Here is a 22,500-nt window from a genome sequence, read left to right as displayed (position 1 = left end):
GGGTGACATCATCAAGGAGATAGGGTGACATCATCAAAGAGGTAGGGTGACATCATCAAGGAGGTAGGGTGACATCATCAAAGAGGTAGGGTGACATCATCAAAGAGGTAGGGTGACATCATCAAAGAGGTAGGGTGACATCATCAAAGAGGTAGGGTGACATCATCAAAGAGGTAGGGTGACATCATCAAGGAGGTAGGGTGACATCATCAACGAGGTATGTTGACATCATCAAGGAGGTAGGGTGACATCATCAAGGAGGTAGGGTGACATCATCAAGGAGGTAGGGTGACATCATCAAGGAGGTAGGGTGACATCATCAAGGAGGTAGGGTGACATCATCAAGGAGGTAGGGTGACATCATCAAGGAGGTAGGGTGACATCATCAAAGAGGTAGGGTGACATCATCAAGGAGGTAGGGTGACATCATCAAGGAGGTAGGGTGACATAATCAAAGAGGTAGGGTGACATCATCAAAGAGGTAGGGTGACATCATCAAAGAGGTAGGGTAACATCATCAAGGAGGTAGGGTGACATCATCAAAGAGGTAGGGTGACATCATCAAGGAGGTGATTATAGTATAATTATTTGTCTGATAAACATTTTGTGACTATCAGTCAGACTGTCTGGGCAGATTAACATGTTGACGACCCCCAACCTGGTAGACAATGAAAACCGGTTTTCTCTGCTCCAGATTTGCCATTTTGCTCAACAACAGATATACATATATATAGATATAATACATCTGAATAAGTCACAAAGGCTCAGCCGCCTCGTTTGCTTTCCCTAGTCTGTCCATGACGCCTTGTCCCCCACATTACCTTCACCCCTCTTCCTCATCTCCACTGTAAACGGGACCTCCCCCTCACTGTGATTGGCTCGGGCCTTACCTGAGGGTGTGACTGTTGACCTGTGGCTACAAATCCACGCTTCCTCTCTGTAAACACTTTTCCTGAGATCGTTTGACTCCCAGACCGTGTTTGTTACGCTTGTAAACTTGTTCTACTTACGCAAAAAGACAATGAAACACCTTTTTCTATCCCATTTGAAGAAACCAGGCGACCTTCATCTATTTTGTATTTAGATGACTTGAATTCCATTCCCTAACATGGGGAGCACCTGTCGACCACGTTAACCTCACCGGCGTCACTGTCGTGACCTTTGTTGACCTCTGACCTGTGTTGATTGACCTTTGACCCCCCCCCAGGTGAATGCTAAGGAGGTGGGCAACGACCCCAAGGTGCTGCAGGAGATGCTGAAGGAGGCCAGCGGCAGCGTGGTGCTGAAGATCCTCCCCAGCTACCAGGAGCCCCACACCCCCCGCCAGGTGACCTATGACCTCCCACACACCCCGCCAGGTGACCTATGACCCCCCACACCCCCCGCCAGGTGACCTATGACCCCCCCCCCCCCGCCAGGTGACCTATGACCCCCCACACCCCCCGCCAGGTGACCTATGACCCCCCACACACCCCGCCAGGTGACCTATGACCTCCCACACCTGACCCCTGACCCCCAACCCTGACCCCCCACACCCCCCGCCAGGTCAGCCCTGACCCCTGACCCCTCACACCTCACACACCTCCCACCACCAGTGTGAGGTGTAATGGAGGTGTACAGTCTCATACAGAATGAATGAGAGGGAGTTTGTTGTTTGAGGAATACCAACATTTTAACTTAACACTAGGGGCGCGCCGTTTTTTTACCTCCTAAAGCGCGACGAGGTGTGGAATCACACGACCACTATTCACAATGGGGGAGTGTGTACTAACCCACAAAAATCGCTAGATGGCGATGTCACGCAAGAAGCGTGGACACGCAACAGAAACACACCGTCCCCCACTGCCCGCAGCGCAGAGCGGAGTGGAGAGGAGATTCATCTAGGAGATTGATCGAGACTGCAGGAGTTTTCATTACTAACGAATGAAAGTTGATTAGCATTATTAAAAAATAACTGTAATATATATTGCAATGTTGTCCCTTTCACACATAGTTCCAAGTAATTTCCTTGGAATCCCAAGCTGTGTTGACCAGGTATCTGTAATGTTCACATTTATATATAACAGTAATACATATAGCAATAAAAGACAGCGCTGTAAATAGTGTTATTCTTGCACAATTGCACCCACAACGTGTTATTGCCGTCCGGAGTTGATCAGCTCCAGATTGAACCAAGGTTCTTCGCTACAGAAACATTTTCACACAATGACAAACATGTGATGCGTTTTATATTATATTCTTTGAACAACAGAACGGGACAGGCGCCAGAAACTGCCATAATATACCATACATATCTGCCATATATCGTACCTCCGTTTTATATTGAGAAATATGATGATAAATACATATAGGGCGGAGCTATGATATGTGGTGTGTGGCTAGATATTTTCATGTAGCACTGTGACTGTGCCTATCTGTGGATTATTATTTATAAATAGTGGTCTCCTAAGAGGAGCGAGTCTTGATTTGTTTTATGCAACAAGGAGGAGACAATGGTTACAGAAACACACCTTGGGACTTGGTGGAGCGGGGGAAACCCGATGTCTTTGTTCATTTATCGGAAACGATTGAGAGCCATCAACCCTCCCCCATCAACATCAAGTGATTGTAACTCACACAATAATGAATACACTCTGCAACGGGACAGGCGCGAGAAACTGCCGTGGTTGAAACTGCCGTGGTTGAGAGAGTTGAGTACAACTGAGTACAACCTTTCTGGTGGGGGATTGTTTGAAGGGCTTGTTGGAGGAATTGGCATCCTTTGTGTGGTCAAGTCAAAAGTCAAAAGTCACTTTATTGTCCCATCACTGGGAAATTTGTATTGGGCTTACACCCCACAGCAGCCAACAAAGAACAACAGACAATACAGAATGTTAACACACAAACAGAAGGCAGCCTTGATTAAAACAAGAGTGGAAATAAAACGATAAGCAAGATATGTTCAATATTCATCTGGTGCAGTTTAAAAGTTTAACAGAAACGGGAATAAAAGAATTTTTAAATCTATTTAGTCTAGCGCGGGGGACTCTGAACCTCCTCCCAGAGGGCAGCAGTTCATACTCTGCATGTAGGACATGGGAGGGATTCATGATAATTCTATTAGCCTGTCTGAGAGTAGCCTGTTCAAAAATAGACTGCAGGGATGAGTGGTCTTTCACCCCTATGATCTTCCATGCAGTCTGGTGATCGGAAACGATCAGAAAGAGATCATTGAGAATAAGATGACCCTCCCCCATGCATCAACCATCAATTGTCAGGATTCATCTGTGATAAACAATTGCCTACTAATTACATGCCATTGAATATGTTTGCATATGAACACACTTATTCCTACATTATCAATATCTTATTATCAATTGTCAATACTCTCTCCCTTCTTCTCCTTACTTTCCTGTCTGTCTTCACTATATCTGGGACTGCCCCACTCAGAAATATCCGTTCGTTATATCGTTGATGATTACAGGCATAATCATCGCCGACATCATTTTATTTGATGTACACATTTCACGGCAAGAGACAGTTTATTCTCCCAACAATTGTTTGTTCACTGCACAACATGAACACAGTGAGGACAGCACACTTGTCTGTCTTCACTATATCACGCAAGAGAAACACACCGTGGGAGAAACCTGATCTTATTGTTCATTGATCGGAAACGATCGAGAGCCATTCAACCCTCCCCCATCAACATCAAGTGTATGTAACTCAGAACTGTAATTTAGAAACGAGTTGTCCCATAGCCACGGTTCTTCGCTACAGAAACATTTTCACACAATGACAAACATGTGATGCGTTTTATATTATATTCTTTGAACAACAGAACGGGACAGGCGCGAGAAACTGCCACATATCATCCCAGTACCTCCATCCCACATGTATTTTTCATATTTTTCAATATATGTTGTATTGTCTGAACGAACATTTATTTCGCCATATTACGTGACTTATTACCTTCGTTTTTTGTGAACGGGACGATCAGAAAGAGATTCGTTTACAACGAAACAAGGAATGCAAAATCAAAAAAACAACATTGTTGTGATGTCAAAAGAGATCTTGGTTATGTAATGTGTAAAGTGGAGAGGAGCTTGATCGGAACTGCGGGAGTTTTCATTACTAACGAATGATGGTTGATTATTATTATACAAAAATAATAGTAATAAATATTGCAATATTGTGTTATCATAGTTATGAGCTTCACAGTGATAACGTCTGTTTATTTGTCGTGAACTTCACGCCGGCCGTGCCCGTAACATCAGCAGACAATCGACTGCTGTAAGCTTGTAAGCGTTGAAACCTGCTTGGCAGCTTTGAAACCCGCTTGGCAGCTTTGAAACCCGCTTGGCTCGCTCATGAATTGGCAGCTATTGTTTGCTAATGAAAAAACGATCAATAAGATTACCCTCCCCCGTGCATCAACCATCAAGTGATTGTAACTCACTTTAGAAACTAGTTCTTAGCCTACACGTTTCTTTGTCAAATACATGCTCTGCATGTTTCTCTAAAATGCATAAAGTTCCTATAAGCAGAGAAGTGGGGAAATTATTAGAGCAATCTGATATGAAGCTTATTATTATATGAAGCTTATATGTCAGCTGAGAACGAACTATGGAACAGATTAAATGCTATATATGGAGAGGAGATTGATTGAGACTGCGGGAGCTTTACTAATGAATGAAAGTTGATTATCATTATTTAAAAAGAATAGTAATAAATATTGCAATATTGTGTTATCATAGTTATGAGCTTCACAAAGTCTGTTTATTTGTCGTGAACTTCACGCCGGCCCTAACATCAGCAGACACATGAACACAGTGAGGATTCAAACAAACAAAATAATTAATACACATCATTTCATTTATAATGTGCAGTAAACAAACAAAATAATGTATACTCTCTGCAATTGGCTACTATACAATGGTGCCAAAATCAACTATCCAAATATGAATCTGCGTATATCTATGTACAACCTTGTTGTAGCCTATTATTATCATGGTCGACATGAGAATTGTTGGCTACTTCATATCACAACTGAACATTCATATCAGAATCAGAATCAGAATCAGAAGACTTTTATTGCCATGACATGTAAACATGTTAGGAATTTGGTTTGGAACAATGGAGCACGGTTTACAGCAGGATAGGTGCAAGACAGGACAAGACAGTGCAAACCAACATCAAAGTGCAAGAGTCATAATTAATATAAATATAAAGAGCAGAGATCAAGTGTTCAAGTGTTCATATCCAGACAGTCCAAAGCTCTCTGGGTGGGGGTGGAGGGAGGGTAGATATATATATATATATATATATATATATATATATATATATATATATATATATATATATATATATATAGCCTATAGCATTATTTGAAAATTGACAGCACTGTACAGGCATAATCATCAAAAAATACATTATATACAATATTATAAATATCCGTTTGTTATATAATATTTGTTGATGAACTACTTTGCTGTGGTACCTATGTAATACCACACAGCTTGATAGGTACATACTGTGCAGTGTATCATTCATAACTGTACATAGGCTACACATATCATAATATCTTATCACTATTGCATGGAACTTGGGTGAAAAAAAAACCTCAGCTCCAACAAATCTGAAGGGATTGTAAAAGTCATACTGTACAGTTTATCATTTTCATAACTGTCTGTACATATACATATCTTATGTATCACTATTGCTATATATAGCCTATATATAAACACATTATGTTACAAATATCAGTCTTATCCACTGTATCTAATTCAGCACTGAAGCCTGAAGGTTGAGCACAGTGTGTGCCCCCTTGCTACCTCTGCTGATATAAAAGAGAATTGCAGCCTTGGAGAAAAAGATGGCAGCCGAATCCCAAGGCAAATACACAGACACACACAGAAATACTGCAAAATCGCTTTATACTAACTCGATTTTGAAAATGTAAAGATGCTGGGTGGTAGAACGCACATATCTAGGAAAAGTCATGAAAGGAGGGTCCTGAAATTTGATCGAGTGCAAAGGTAGATTTTTTTTTGTACTCACTGGTGCTGTTTAACACCTCACGGCTGATTAAGTGTTAAGCCCGGTACACACATAAAGATAATCTGGTACACACATAAAGATAAAGATAATCTGGTACACACATAAAGATAATCTGGTACACACATGAATGAATGAATGAATGGACTTTATTGTCATTCCTACAGTACAGGTACCAAACAACGAAATTTAGGAGGGGTGGCTCCCCTGGTGTTAGGAAAGGAAAAAAAAAAAAAAAAAAAAACTTTAAAAAAAAAATCACAAGAAGGGAAGGAGCTGGTTTACATAAATAAAGGCTATGTACACAATCCACTGTACTATACTGTACAGATAGACGACTAGGGTTGTCATATTGCACAATAGTATTGTTTCACGTTATTTAAAGTGTCACAGTTTGCAGGCTTGAAATTTACATGTTTGTGCCTCAGCACTACACCTGATTTTTTCAGTCCAGCAGCTGCCATACAATCCGTCTAGACTGTCCAGGGCCCAGAACTTAGGTCTTTGCTGTGTTCAGGGCCTGGACGTCCCTGTGGTAGAAGCTGTTCTTCAGTCTGTTTGTCTTAGCGGCCAGGGTCCTGAACCGCCTTTTCGAGGGCAGCCTGGTAAAGTGTTCGTACCCAGGGTGGGTCGGGTCCCTGGAGATCTTGGAGGCCTTCCTGAGACAGCGTGTGTTGTACAGCTCTTCCAGAGAGGGGAGGGGGGCGCCGGTGATCTTCTGTGCTGTTCTCACGACTCTCTGTAGCGCATTTCTCTCCGCTGTTGTGCAGCTGGAGAACCAGTTGCAGATGCCGTAGGTGAGGATGCTCTCCACTGCGCCGCGGTAGAAGGTCACCAGTATCTCCTGCTTGCTGTGTTCCTTCCTGAGGACTCTCAGGGTGTATAGCCGCTGTTGTGCCCTCTTGATGGTGCCTTTTGTGTTGTCCTTCCAGGTCAGGTCATCCCGCATGTGCATCCCCAGGAATCGGAGGGTTGAGACTCTCTCCACGCTCTCTCCGTCGATGAGCAGGGGCTGGATCTCTGACTTTTTCCTCCTGAAGTCTACGATGATTTCCTGGGTCTTTGACTTGTTCAGCAGCAGGTTGTTAACCTTGCACAGCTTGCTCAGTTGCTCTACCTCATCCCTGTACGCCGCCTCGTCCCCCCCCGAGATGCATCCCACCACGGTGGTGTCGTCTGCAAACTTTACGATGGAGTTGCTGGGGTGGACGGGGGTGAAGTCGTAGGTGTAGAGGTTGTAGAGGATGGGGCTTAGCACGCAGCCCTGGGGGGACCCAGTGCTGAGTCTGAGGGCTGTGGAGGTGTGGGGGCCCACATAAAGATAAAGATAATCTGGTACACACATAAAGATAAAGATAATCTAGTACACACATAAAGATAATCTGGTACACACATAAAGATAATCCTGCCGATTTTGGCCCGATTTCCCCCCTTCCGACCAAGGACAGCAAACGCTCGATTATGGGATGGCTCTAAAGATTATCCTACAAGATTATCCTGTGGTGTGAGGTGTGTTAAAGCGGGGTACACACATAAGGAATTTCTGCGATTTCAGCGATTTTCGGATGTCTGAAAACAACAGAAAACGCCCGGTTATCAGATGGCTCTTAACATTTTCCTATAACAGAATCCTGGGGTGTGAGGTGTGTTAAGAGTCAACTCTCTTCAATTGTGCAATCAACTCTCCCGGCAACCTGCTCGGAAAATGGGCGTGGCCGGCAATCGTAAATGTGAAATGCGTTCAATACTTCCGACCAGAAATCATAGGGTTGCCAGATTGTTTGGTGGAATTAGCGGTTTTAGACTGTGGTTAGGGTGGAAAATGTCATTCTTCTTTTCATTATTCAGCACTTTATTTGCCCTCTCGCACACGGTTGTCTCGTACAGGTCAGTCATGGTACTACGTTAGATAATAATAATAATAATAATAACTTTATTTGTATAGCGCTTTTCCTGCAAACGTTGCGGCTCAAAGTGCTTTAATCATTACATAATCTTAATTAAATTATTTTGTAATTTAAAGGCAATATTAAAAGGATGGGTTCACGCGAGATTTCTGGCTTGGGGAACAAGACTCTAGAGTCCGGAATCTGTCGTTCCCCACGCCCATTTTCCGAGCAGGTTGAGAGTTGAGAGTTGATTGCACAATTGAAGAGAATTGACTCTTAACACACCTCACACCACAGGATTTTGTTATAGGAAAATGTTAAGATCCATCTGATAACCGGGCGTTTTCTGTCGTTTTCTGTCGTTTTCAGACATCCGAAAACCGGCCCAAAAATCCGTATGTGTGTACCCCGCATAAGAGTCCAATTCTCCCAACAATCTGCTCGGAAAATGGTCGGGGCAGACGATCGTAAATATTAAACATGTTCTCTGAGCAGATCAAAAGTCCTCTCGTGTGTGGGCGAAACTGACAACTTGCGATCAGGGTTGCCAGATAGGATTGACAATTTCCAGCCTAACCACAGCCTAAAAACCGCTAAATCCACCAAAAAACAGCCCAAAACCGATAAAACCGCTAATTACTATTGGGCAGGTGCCCATCTCCTGCCCCCTAAACTGTATTTTTGTTGCCAATGATGTTTTTAAAATAAAATAAAAACCCGCCCCATCTGGCAACCCTGCTCGCGAGTCCGATTGTGACGTGGAATAGAATGTAGCCAATCAAGAAGCGAGCTGACTGACGCGTCTTCTTCTTTTCGTTCCTCTGCACTTTATTTGCCCTGTCGCACATGGCTGCCTCATACAGGTCAGTCAGGGTACTACTACCCTGATCACGCAAGATTTATGGCTTGGGGGACGAGACTCTAGACCAGGAGTTTCAAATTCAAACGTACTGAGGGCCAAGCGGAGGTTTGTGAATAAAATCTGGGGCCAGACATTTAGTAAAATGATTTCAAAGAAATATAAGTAGGCTAGTAACTGTATTAAATAAAAAAGATGCACAGATATTATCAAATAACCATCAAATATTATGCTTTTTCCATGTTTGTGGGTAATTCTTACCGGCAAAACTGATTAATAAAGCAACATAGTATTGATCACAGCAGTAGTCTACTTTTGTCTGTAACAAAATAACAAATACTGTCTTTGTTACCAGCATTGATCAATAAAGCAAAATAGCATTTATGAAAAGCTTTTTTGAGAGAGAGAGAGAGAGAGAGAGAGAGAGAGAGAGAGAGAGAGAGAGAGAGAGAGAGAGAGAGAGAGAGAGAGAGAGGGAGAAAGAGAGAGGGGAATTCAAGCACTTTGAATGACCCATGTCTATTTTTCTCAAATTCACAAACTTTCAAGGATTTCAAGGACCCGTGGGAACCCTGTTAACCAAAAAACGAATAAGGTCAAAATAGTCAATGCAACAAGTCGTATCTCGTTTGTATGGCTTACTTTGGAAACTTGAATACAACAATAGGGCCTATAATGCCAAGTCTAAGCAAAATAGGCATTGTGCCTTTTAGTTCAACAAAACGTTTAAAGAATAAAAAACGCAACCTTCAACAACAAAACATGTTTACTCGCTTAAACAGACCGTGTGAGGGAGCTGTGAATGCAAGCTTTATAATAGTGGAGGACACAGCAACAGCATGTAAGCCGTTCACAGAGAGTTTATTCACAATTGCATTGAAAGGGTATGTGGTGTTGTATGCCACGACAAGAAGCAGGGATTTGCAAATATCAGCATGGCCTCGAAATACCGTGGCTAGCTGAGTGAATGAGCTGGCCTCCGACTTACACATCCGGATAAACACTAAAGACAAGGAACTAGTTTGGTATTGGTTGGCTGCTGATGAGAGTAGGAACAGGAAGGACACTGCCCACCTTCCCATATTCAGACAGGAAGGACTCTGCCCACACTGCCCACACTGCCCACACTGCCCACCTTTCCATATTCAGACAGGAAGGACACTGCCCACCTTTCCATATTCAGACAGGAAGGACACTGCCCACCTTTCCATATTCAGACAGGAAGGACACTGCCCACCTTTCCATATTCAGACAGGAAGGACACTGCCCACCTTTCCATATTCAGACAGGAAGGACACTGCCCACCTTTCCATATTCAGGGGGGTGGATGCTCAGTTTTTCGTCACAGAGGAACTGTTGGATATAAAAGCGATTCCCAGGACAAGGACTGGACAGGCCATGTCCATATTTGCATAATGCTCATGCTTCGTTTCAAAATGCCTCCAAAGCTTATACTCTTTGAAAATTGCCAATGACTCTTGACAAACGAGACACATTGGCCTCTGTCTCCCGTTTCCCTCTGTTGTATTCTGTTTCCCTCTGTTGTATTCTGTTTCCCTCTGTTGTATTCTGTTTCCCATCTTTCTTGAAATTGTCGATATTCATTGTCCACTTTTATTTTTTGCCCGTGGTGTCTGTTGTGTCTGTCTGTCTGTGGTGTCTGTGCTGTCTGTCTGTCTGTCTGTCTGTGGTGTCTGTGCTGTCTGTCTGTCTGTCTGTCTGTGGTGTCTGTCTGTCTGTGGTGTATGTGGTGTCTGTGGTGTCTGTGGTGTATGTGGTGTCTGTCTGTCTGTGGTGTCTGTCTGTCTGTGGTGTCTGTCTGTCTGTGGTGTCTGTCTGTGGTGTCTGTGGTGTCTGTGGTGTCTGTCTGTGGTGTCTGTCTGTGGTGTCTGTCTGTCTGTGGTGTCTGTCTGTCTGTGGTGTATGTCTGTCTGTCTGTCTGTCTGTGGTGTCTGTCTGTGGTGTCTGTGGTGTCTGTCTGTGGTGTCTGTGGTGTCTGTCTGTCTGTGGTGTCTGTCTGTCTGTGGTGTCTGTGGTGTCTGTGGTGTCTGTATGTCTGTGGTGTCTGTCTGTCTGTCTGTCTGTGGTGTCTGTCTGTCTGTCTGTCTGTGGCGTCTGTCTGTCTGTCTGTCTGTGGTGTCTGTCTGTATGTGGTGTCTGTGGTGTCTGTCTGTCTGTGGTGTCTGTCTGTCTGTCTGTCTGTCTGTGGTGTCTGTCTGTCTGTCTGTATGTGGTGTCTGTGGTGTCTGTCTGTCTGTGGTGTCTATCTTTCTGTCTGTCTGTCTGTGGTGTCTGTCTGTCTGTGCTGTCTGTGGTGTCTGTGGTGTCTGTGGTGTCTGTCTGTCGGTGGTGTGTGTCTGTCTGTCTGTCTGTGGTGTCTGTCTGTCTGTCTGTCTGTGGTGTCTGTCTGTGGTGTCTGTCTGTCTGTCTGTCTGTCTGTCTGTGGTGTCTGTCTGTCTGTCTGTCTGTGCTGTCTGTGCTGTCTGTGGTGTCTGTCTGTGGTGTCTGTGGTGTCTGTCTGTCTGTCTGTCTGTGGTGTATGTCTGTCTGTCTGTCTGTGTGTGTGTCTGTCTGTCTGTGGTGTCTGTCTGTGGTGTCTGTCTGTCTGTTGTGTCTGTCTGTCTGTCTGTCTGTCTGTGGTGTCTGTCTGTCTGTCTGTGGTGTCTGTCTGTGGTGTCTGTCTGTCTGTTGTGTCTGTCTGTCTGTCTGTGGTGTCTGTGGTGTATGTCTGTCTGTGGTGTCTGTGGTGTCTGTCTGTCTGTGGTGTCTGTCTGTCTGTCTGTGGTGTCTGTCTGTCTGTCTGTGGTGTCTGTGGTGTCTGTCTGTGGTGTCTGTGGTGTCTGTCTGTCTGTCTGTCTGTGGTGTCTGTCTGTCTGTGGTGTCTGTCTGTGGTGTCTGTCTGTCTGTGGTGTCTGTGGTGTCTGTCTGTCTGTGGTGTCTGTCTGTCTGTGGTGTCTGTCTGTCTGTCTGTCTGTGGTGTCTGTCTGTCTGTGGTGTCTGTCTGTCTGTCTGTCTGTCTGTCTGTCTGTGGTGTCTGTCTGTCTGTCTGTCTGTGGTGTCTGTGGTGTCTGTCTGTCTGTGGTGTCTGTCTGTCTGTCTGTGGTGTCTGTGGTGTCTGTGGTGTCTATGGTGTCTGTGGTGTCTGTGCTGTCTGTGCTGTCTGTGCTGTCTGTGGTGTCTGTCTGTCTATCTGTGGTGTCTGTCTGTCTGTGGTGTCTGTCTGTCTGTCTGTCTGTCTGTGGTGTCTGTCTGTCTGTCTGTCTGTCTGTGGTGTCTGTGGTGTCTGTGGTGTCTGTCTGTCTGTCTGTGGTGTCTGTCTCTCTGTCTGTGGTGTCTGTGGTATCTGTGGTGTCTGTGGTGTCTGTCTGTCTGTCTGTGGTATCTGTCTGTCTGTCTGTCTGTGGTGTCTGTCTGTCTGTCTGTGGTATCTGTCTGTCTGTCTGTGGTGTCTGTCTGTCTGTCTGTCTGTCTGTGGTGTCTGTCTGTCTGTGGTATCTGTGGTGTCTGTGGTGTCTGTCTGTCTGTCTGTGGTATCTGTCTGTCTGTCTGTCTGTGGTGTCTGTCTGTCTGTCTGTGGTGTCTGTCTGTCTGTCTGTGGTGTCTGTCTGTCTGTCTGTCTGTGGTGTCTGTCTGTCTGTCTGTCTGTGGTGTCTGTCTGTGGTGTCTGTCTGTCTGTCTGTCTGTCTGTTGTGTCTGTCTGTCTGTGGTGTCTGTCTGTCTGTCTGTCTGTCTGTCTGTCTGTGGTGTCTGTCTGTCTGTCTGTGGTGTCTGTGGTGTCTGTCTGTCTGTATGTGGTGTCTGTCTGTGGTGTCTGTCTGTCTGTCTGTGGTGTATGTGGTGTCTGTCTGTGTGTCTGTCTGTCTGTCTGTGGTGTCTGTCTGTCTGTCTGTCTGTGGTGTCTGTCTGTCTGTCTGTGCTGTCTGTGGTGTCTGTCTGTCTGTGGTGTCTGTCTGTCTGTCTGTCTGTCTGTGGTGTCTGTGGTGTCTGTCTGTCTGTGGTGTCTGTCTGTCTGTCTGTCTGTGGTGTCTGTCTGTCTGTGGTGTCTGTGGTGTCTGTCTGTATGTCTGTCTGTCTGTGGTGTATGTCTGTCTGTCTGTGTGTGTGTGTGTCTGTCTGTCTGTGTGTCTGTCTGTCTGTATGTCTGTCTGTCTGTCTGTCTGTTGTGTCTGTCTGTCTGTCTGTCTGTCTGTGGTGTCTGTCTGTCTGTCTGTGGTGTCTGTCTGTGGTGTCTGTGGTGTCTGTCTGTCTGTCTGTGGTGTCTGTCTGTCTGTCTGTGGTGTCTGTCTGTCTGTCTGTCTGTGGTGTCTGTGGTGTCTGTCTGTCTGTGGTGTCTGTGGTGTCTGTGGTGTCTGTCTGTCTGTGGTGTCTGTCTGTCTGTCTGTCTGTGGTATCTGTGGTGTCTGTGGTGTCTGTCTGTCTGTGGTGTCTGTCTGTCTGTCTGTGGTGTCTGTCTGTCTGTGGTGTCTGTGGTGTCTGTCTGTATGTCTGTCTGTCTGTGGTGTATGTCTGTCTGTCTGTGTGTGTGTGTGTCTGTCTGTCTGTGTGTCTGTCTGTCTGTCTGTCTGTCTGTCTGTCTGTCTGTGGTGTCTGTGGTGTCTGTCTGTGTGTCTGTCTGTCTGTGGTGTCTGTCTGTCTGTCTTTCTGTCTGTCTGTCTGTCTGTGCTGTCTGTGCTGTCTGTGGTGTCTGTGGTGTCTGTCTGTCTGTGGTGTCTGTCTGTCTGTCTGTGGTGTCTGTGGTGTCTGTCTGTCTGTGGTGTCTGTCTGTGGTCTCTGTGGTGTCTGTTTGTCTGTCTGTCTGTGGTGTCTGTCTTTCTGTCTGTGGTGTCTGTCTTTCTGTCTGTCTGTGGTGTCTGTGGTTTCTGTAGTGTCTGTGGTGTCTGTGGTGTCTGTCTGTCTGTCTGTGGTGTCTGTTGTGTCTGTCTGTCTGTCTGTGGTGTCTGTGGTGTCTGTGGTGTATGTGGTGTCTGTGCTGTAAAAAAACACTGTGTGTAAAAAAACGCTGTGCGTTAAAAAACACCAGAGTACCAGAGCACCAGAGCACCAGAGCACCAGAGTACCAGAGTACCAGAGTACCAGAGGACCAGAGCACCAGAGCACCAGAGTACCAGAGCACCAGAGCACCAGAGTACCAGAGTACCAGAGTACCAGAGCACCAGAGCACCAGAGCACCAGAGTACCAGAGTACCAGAGTACCAGAGTACCAGAGTACCAGAGTACCAGAGTACCAGAGTACCCGCCGTGTTTGAAGCCTGCGATTGTTCCAAGGCCTGCAGGGGGTTGTTGATGTGTGTCTCATCCATGACACACTGCATGTGTGTCTCCTCCCCAAACGCTGGATGTGTTGTTGAACCTCAGTACACATAGTCAGGTTCACTATGTTTCAATTTAAACTTTCGTGGGAAATTTTTGGGGATTTGCTAATCTATACATTTTTGGAAAGGGCATTGTATGAGGAATCAGAAAATATATGTTTCCATTTGCACAGATGTCTGAAAGGCGGCCATCTTGGCATTTACAAAATGGCCGCCATAATACACACGTTTTGTAATATCTTGGCTTCTAAATAAGCTAGAACATTGATTTGAACTGCTAAACCTACATTTTCAGGGTCAATGAATCCAATGGTTGGAGTTACAAAGCAATTTTTTGTATTCTTCTTCTTAAAAAAAAAATATATGGGCACAGGCAGCCATTGCTCTGCAGGATCCATAGGCTAATTGGATCCCCTGCAAAATTGGTACTCCAAACATGAGGATGGCATGCTTAAACCAACAACCACAGACGTCCTCCCAGCCCCAAAGTCCATCATTGAGATGGTACAATGCAAATGCAAAACTGACTGTTCTTCTGGCAGATGTTCATGCAGAGCTAAGAACTTAGCCTGTACCGACATGCAGCAGCCAGTGCCAGAACGATGACGATTCCCAAGCTGTGACGCACGAAAGTGATGATGATGAACTAATCTAACAGCCCAGCTCACATTGGCACGCATTGGACTCGCCATTCACATATCACATCACACATAGCATAAACGCTTATACATAGTCAAGAGACACAACCCGCCTGTCATTACACATAGAGTAAATACACATCCCACAAACAGAACAACCAGCACACCATACACTCCCCACATTCCTCCCATTCATTTATTTTGTTTCATTCCCTATTTTTATCATTAAATATGATATACGGAGCTTATTCTCCATGCCGCACCCGCCTTGAAGTCCTGCCTGAGAGCGTTCCTCACTTCCTGTTTGCGCCAACTCAAGATCCCCAAAATCTGGCGAAGAGCCCTAGTTGTTGCGATCCCTAAACCGAATAAGCCTGAAGGGGACCCTGCGTTACCTCGCAGTGGTGTACTCTGCTGGAAATTGGCAGTCTGTGGAGGGGATTCTGAGCCAGGACATGCAGACACTAGTGGCATACTTCCGGAAATGGAGATTGAAGCTTAGCGAGGCAAAGACGGTGTCGGCTGCCTTCCACCTTAACAACAGGGAGGCTAAATGTGAGCTTAGAGTATACCTATGGAACTCCCCTGCCATGTTCCGCTGAGCCAATCTATCTCGGCGTGACATTGGAAAGGACGCTCACGTTTCGCCGGCACCTCGAGTCACTGCGCAAGAAGTTAACAGCTCGTGTGGCGTTGATGAGGCGACTGGTTGGCTCAGGCTGGGGCGCCGGCGCAAAGACCTTGCACACGGCAGCCCTAGCCCTCCTTTATTCAACTAGTGAATACTGCGCCCCAGTATGGTGTCGCAGTGCCCACACCTGCCTCATCGACTCGCCTATAAACGAAGCCTTGCGGTTTGTGACAGGATGCCTGCGTCCTACCCCCGTGGACAACCTTCCCATCCTAGCAGGCATCCAGCCCGCAGGCCTCCGCCGCATGGGAGCCACAGCACGTCTCGCCTGCCGGGCCGTGGAGCTTAATAACCATCTGCTCCACGATAGGCTCACTATAACAGCGGAGCCCTCCCGGCGTCTCAAATCGAGACACCCATTTGTGCCTGCCGCACAGGATCTCAGGCAGCAATGCAGAGATCTTAACATCAGTGCGGCAGGATGGGCGGATTATATGTGGCGCGCGGAGTGGGAGGCAAACACCTCCAAACTCCGCGACCATATCCCAGTCGCCGGCCCTGAGCCCCTCGGGATGGACTTGCCAAGGCTATCCTGGGTGAGGCTCAATCGTCTCCGGACCGGCATCGGACGTTTCCGCTCATCAATGCACAGATGGGGCTTGGCCCCAAATGCGTCGTGCGAGTGTGGCGCAGAGGACCAAACCGCAGACCATGTTATCCTGGATTGCCCGGTGTACCACCCACCCAACGGGATGCATGTTCTGTCGGTACTAGATGACGAGACGATGACGTGGCTTCTGGAGGGGTGTCCAGAAATATAGCCCGGGTGAGCCCCTCAACCAGGTCTCGGGGTGGTAAAAGGGTAGCCCCTCGGCCCCGAGCATGGTGGAGTGGAGAGGAAAACAACTACCCATACGCCGAAAGAAGATCATTAAATATGCCATTAGGCTAAAGATTTACCTGCCTCTGTATTGCCTTACTGGTTGCTGGCTGTTGCCATAACATCCAAAAATGTATAGATTAGCAAATCCCCCCAAAAAGCCAACAAAAGTTTAAATCATAACATCGAGACTATCTAATGCAGGAGGTTGTCGTGATCATACTGTGGTCTGTGGACTCACGTATGGAAGTAATAGAAAAACGACAATTTCTTTGTAGCTTTGTAACTACAACCATTGGATTCCTTGACCCTGAAAATGTAGGTTTAGCAGTTAAAATTTTCTAGCTTATTTAGAAGCCAAGATATTACAAAACGTGTGTATTATGGCGGCCATTTCTTAAATGCCAAGATGGCCGCCTTTCAGACATCTGTGCAAATGGAAACATATATTTTCTGATTCCTCATACAATGCCCTTTCCAAAAATGTATAGATTAGCAAATCCCCAAAAAATTCCCACGAAATTATATAACAAACCTGACTAACACCAGGAACGTGGCTTCTGATGTCTCTCCACTCCTGTCCTCCTGTTGAGCTCTCTCTCACTATGTGTTTTTGGATTATTGGAGCACGCTGAGTTCAGCGTGTGTGTGTCTGGAGTGTGTGTTAATGTGTGTGTGTGTTTGGTGCTGTGTGTGTGTTTGTGTGTATGTGTGTGTGTGAGTGTGTGTGTGTGTGTGTGTAGTGCCAGTTCAGAGTGAGAACAGCCTACGTCAACACTGTGTGTGTGTGTGTTTGACTGTGTGTGTGTGCGTGCGTGCGTGCGTGTGTGCGTGCGTGTGTGCGTGCGTGCGTGCGTGTGTGCGTGTGTGCGTGTGTGTGAAGCCCCCACCACCCTGAGCTGGGCAGTGTGCCAGTGTGAAGCCTTTGAGCTGCTTCCAGAGGATCTGACTCCAGATCAGAACTGTCCTGGTACCGTTCAAACACTTTCCATCATAAAACACTTGGGATTAAGACTTTAGGACTAGGTTTAAGACTTTAGGACTAGGATTTAGACTTCAGGACTAGGATTAAGACTTTAGGATTAAGATTAAGACTTTAGGACTTTAGGATTAAGACTTTAGGACTAGGATTAAGACTTTAGGACTAGGATTAAGACTTTAGGACTTTAGGATTAAGACTTTAGGACTAGGATTAAGACTTTAGGACTAGGATTAAGACTTTAGGACTAGGATTAAGACTTTAGGACTTTAGGATTAAGACTTTAGGACTAGGATTAAGACTTTAGGACTAGAATTAAGACTTAAGGATTTTAGGATTAAGACTTTAGGACTAGGATTAAGACTTTAGGACTTTAGGATTAAGACTTTAGGACTAGGATTAAGACTTTAGGACTTTAGGATTAAGACTTTAGGACTAGGATTAAGACTTTAGGACTAGGATTAAGACTTTAGGATTAAGATTAAGACTTTAGGACTAGGATTAAGACTTTAGGACTAGGATTAAGACTTTAGGACTTTAGGATTAAGACTTTAGGACTAGGATTAAGACTTTAGGACTAGGATTACGACTTTAGGACTTTAGGATTAAGACTTTATGATTAAGATTAATACTTTAGGACTGGGGTTAAGACTTTAGGACTAGGATTAAGACTTTAGGACTAAGATTAAGGCTGGGTTGCACCAACCTGGTTTAAACTAATCCTGGTTTAGAGTTAATCCAGTCTTAGTAAATCCAGGCTTAAACTAGGTTTAAAGTTAATCAGAGACGCGTTGCACATCATCATTTTAATCCTGGATTAGTTAAACCTGGTTTAAACCAGGATTAAACCAGGATTAATTTATTTTCAGTGTCCGCCATCTTGGATTCAGACGAAATGTAAAAAAAAAAGTATGTTGGCTAGATAAATATGGCCCTAGATAAATTATAGATAGCATCTCACACTTAAATAGCATTAAGGTTGATGCGGGCTCACTAGTCAGCTATAGCTTTTATCTTGGCATGACCATTTTATATTAAAACAGCTGCTAGCAGCTCATTTCGCTATGCGAATGTTACGAGTTGACTAGCCAAACAAAGCCACGTCACATCATCACATCAGCCAAAGTGGTGATAAATTACATAACTGGATACTCATTTGTTTCCGGTCATAGCTGGCTAGCTAGCTAGCTTACTTACTTACTTATCAAAGGTATCATAAGACCTCTGCAGCTCATCCAGGATGCTACCGGCCGTCTGGTGTTCAACCTCCCCGAAGTCCCCCTCTCCTCCGCGCCCATCACCGGCTCCCCATAGCAGCTCGCATTAGACTCAATGCATGACATTAAGCCATGGTCACAGAATCAGTCAAGTTTATTGTTACATCCTACATACAAGTAGGCCTATCTTTTTGGAGTTCACAAGTCCACAGTGTGCAGAATTGTCAGCAGAGTGTAAAAAGTATAATAATATACATGCCATCTACCGCATCGCGCAAGCCTACCACCCGGCAATCACTCGCAAAAAGCTCCGCTAGCACCATCGGTGGTCGGTGAAAAGCCGACGTGACCGTGCAGCACGACCACTGCAGCCCTGTGTGCTCGCCTACCCGGCAGCAAAGGAACTGTCCCTTGCTACATGCAAGCAATGATCAGCCTCCATACACCTGCCCGTTCACTCCTCTCCTCCACCTCCACACACCTGCCCGTTCACTCCTCTCCTCCACCTCCATACACCTGCCCGTTCACTCCTCTCCTCCACCTCCACACACCTGCCCGTTCACTCCTCTCCTCCACCTCCACACACCTGCCCGTTCACTCCTCTCCTCCACCTCCATACACCTGCCCGTTCACTCCTCTCCTCCACCTCCACACACCTGCCCGTTCACTCCTCTCCTCCACCTCCACACACCTGCCTGTTCACTCCTCTCCTCCACCTCCACACACCTGCCCGTTCACTCCTCTCCTCCACCTCCACACACCTGCCCGTTCACTCCTCTCCTCCATACACCTGCCCGTTCACTCCTCTCCTCCACCTCCATACACCTGCCCGTTCACTCCTCTCCTCCACCTCCACACACCTGCCCGTTCACTCCTCTCCTCCACCTCCATACACCTGCCCGTTCACTCCTCTCCTCCACCTCCACACACCTGGCCGTTCACTCCTCTCCTCCACCTCCACACACCTGCCCGTTCACTCCTCTCCTCCACCTCCACACACCTGCCCGTTCACTCCTCTCCTCCATACACCTGCCCGTTCACTCCTCTCCTCCACCTCCATACACCTGCCCGTTCACTCCTCTCCTCCACCTCCACACACCTGCCCGTTCACTCCTCTCCTCCACCTCCACACACCTGGCCGTTCACTCCTCTCCTCCACCTCCACACACCTGCCTGTTCACTCCTCTCCTCCACCTCCACACACCTGCCCGTTCACTCCTCTCCTCCATACACCTGCCCGTTCACTCCTCTCCTCCACCTCCATACACCTGCCCGTTCACTCCTCTCCTCCACCTCCACACACCTGCCCATTCACTCCTCTCCTCCACCTCCATACACCTGCCCGTTCACTCCTCTCCTCCACCTCCACACACCTGGCCGTTCACTCCTCTCCTCCACCTCCACACACCTGCCCGTTCACTCCTCTCCTCCACCTCCACACACCTGCCCGTTCACTCCTCTCCTCCACCTCCACACACCTGCCCGTTCACTCCTCTCCTCCACCTCCATACACCTGGCCGTTCACTCCTCTCCTCCACCTCCATACACCTGGCCGTTCACTCCACTCCTCCACCTCTGCTGGCCGACCGGCACCACCGCCTCTGCGGGGCTGCAGTGGTCGTGCTGCACGGTCACGTCGGCTTTTCGCCGACCACCGATGGTGCTAGCGGAGCTTTTTGCGAGTGATTGCCGGGTGGTAGGCTTGCGCGATGCGGTAGATGGCATGGTGTATTATTATATACCTTTGACACTCTGCTGACAATTCTGCACACTGTGGACTAGTCTAGTGAACTTCAAAAAGATACTTGTATAATGGGATGTAACAATAAACTTGATTGATTCTGTCACCATGGCTCAATGTCATGCATTGAATCTAAAATAAAACACGGAGCAGTTTTGTTACCACTCTACCCTGTACCATTAGCGCTATTTCACACTGACAATTTTCCATTTACAATGGTACACAAAATATAACTGTACCCTGTCTATGTTTTTTTTTCTTTCCCTTTCCTCTTCCAAGAGGTGTAATATGAATTAGTAAATCTCAGGTTCAATGCAGTGTTACTTTTGAGGGAAACAAAATACTGAGTATGTGTAAAAAGGACAGGACATTGCATATGAAATAGATATCAGACCCTATAATATGAACAGCTAAATCAATTACATTATTTGGTTGGTGTATTCATTATTCATATTGGTTTGAAGATGGTTCTGAATACTGTACAATCCATGTAGGTAGTAGACATGCTGGAGGGCGTTTGAGAGTTCCTCTCACTTCCATGCTTGATAGCTGGTGCAACCTTCCCATTGAGGTATATGACAGTAAACAGTATTTTGTAAAGCTATACCATTGGGAAAACTCACAATTGAATTATTCACTTTATATCACTATAAAATGATATCACAATAAAATTATTATTAAAATTAAAATAAAAATAAAATTCAATTGGGTTTAATCTGTCTTGAATTTTCCTGCGAGAAACTCTTTCCTTTATTCTCATCCAGCGAAGATATGCAGCCATGTTGTCATTAAAACTGAAATAAACCTAACATAAACCTCCTCCAGGGGTGGTTTAAATATAATTGCTAATCCAGGTTTAAACTAGGTTTAAAATTACTGGTGCAACAGACTTGATTTAATCCAGGTTTAAACCAGGTTTAAACCTGGATTAGCAGAGGCTTAGATTTAAACCAGGATTCAATTAAACCAGGTTTAAACTAGGTTTAAGCTAGGATTAAAGTTTGGTGCAACAGGATTAGTAGATAAACCCTGATTTAAACCAGGATTAGTTTTAAACCAGGTTGGTGCAACCCAGCCTAAGACTTTTGGACTAAGATTAAGACTTCAACTACCTTTAATTGTCAACCTTTGGAGATCCGTTGAGAGCTGGGTTCAGCTGCAGGCCTTCCATCTAGTCAGAGTACTGTACCTCACACTGGTCACTGTACCATCTCTCTCTGTCTGTGTGTGTGTGTGTGTGTGTGTGTGTGTGTGTGTGTGTGTGTGGTGGAGAGGCTGAACCAAGCAGACAGCTCTCTGTGTGTGTGTGTGTGTGTGTGTGTGTGTGTGTGTGTGTGTGTGTGTGTGTGTGTGTGTGTGTGTGTGTGTGTGTGGTGGAGATACTGGAGGAGTGAACCAAGCAGACAGCTCTGTGTAATTGTGTGTGTGTGTGTGTGTGTGTGTGTGTGCGTCTGTGTGTGTGGTGGAGATACTGGAGGAGTGAACCAAGCAGACAGCTCTGTGTGTCTAGCCCTCGGACATCTAGTGACAGCTCTTTATTAACAGAGACGAAATGTTGGGGCAGTGTGTGTGTGTGTGTGTGTGTGTGTGTGTGTGTGTGTGTGTGTGTGTGTGTGCGTGCGGCTTACAGTGCTGCAGATCAGAGGCTGGAGTTGATTCCCGCATAGTTGTCAAGCGCAGGTGGGGCGGTTTCCATGACGACCGATTTTAGCTCTCTTAGAGGGATAGAGGGAGAGAAGGATAGAGGGATGGAGGGATAGAGGGAGAGAAGAATAGAGGGATGGAGGGATAGAGGGATAGAGGGAGAGAAGGATAGAGGGATGGAGGGATAGAGGGATAGAGGGAGAGAAGGATAGAAGGATAGAGGGATAGAGGGAGAGAAGGATAGAGGGATAGAGGGAGAGAAGGATAGAGGGATGGTGGGATAGAGAGAGAGAAGGATAGAGGGATAGAGGGATGGACTCCCTCCATGTGTGTGTGTGTGTGCGCGCGGCTTACAGTGCTGCAGATCAGAGGCTGGAGTTGATTCCCGCATAGTTGTCAAGCGCAGGTGGGGCGGTTTCCATGACGACCGATTTTAGCTCTCTTAGAGGGATAGAGGGAGAGAAGGATAGAGGGATGGAGGGATAGAGGGATGGAGCGATAGAGGGAGAGAAGGATAGAGGGATGGAGGGATAGAGAGGGAGAAAAATAGAGGGATTGGAGGGATAGAGAGGGAGAAGGATAGAGGAATGGAGGGATAGAAAGATAGAGGGATGGAGGGATAGATGGTGAGGGGGATGGAGGGAGAGAGGGCTGGTGTGTTACTGTAGCCTTGC

The 22,500-nt window shown here is 46.2% G+C and overlaps 1 protein-coding gene across 2 annotated transcripts in view; it reads left to right on the top strand.

Annotated features, from left to right (window-relative positions):
* mpp2b (MAGUK p55 scaffold protein 2b) overlaps window positions 1-22,500 on the top strand; it is a gene marked incomplete at both ends in the record, with an annotated part of 75,663 nt that overhangs the window by 38,380 nt on the left and 14,783 nt on the right. For both annotated transcript variants that reach the window (XM_080541685.1, XM_080541684.1), the window contains one exon: window positions 1,208-1,327. In XM_080541685.1, the coding sequence (XP_080397811.1) occupies window positions 1,208-1,327 (120 nt within the window). The remainder of the gene's footprint in view (window positions 1-1,207; window positions 1,328-22,500) is intronic.

The sequence above is a fragment of the Nansenia antarctica genome (assembly GCF_963989245.1).
Source record: "Nansenia antarctica genome assembly, chromosome: 11".
In the NCBI taxonomy this organism is placed as follows: domain Eukaryota; kingdom Metazoa; phylum Chordata; class Actinopteri; order Argentiniformes; family Microstomatidae; genus Nansenia; species Nansenia antarctica.
The sequence above is the reverse complement of the archived record's forward strand: the minus strand, read 5'-3'. Positions and strand labels throughout refer to the sequence as shown.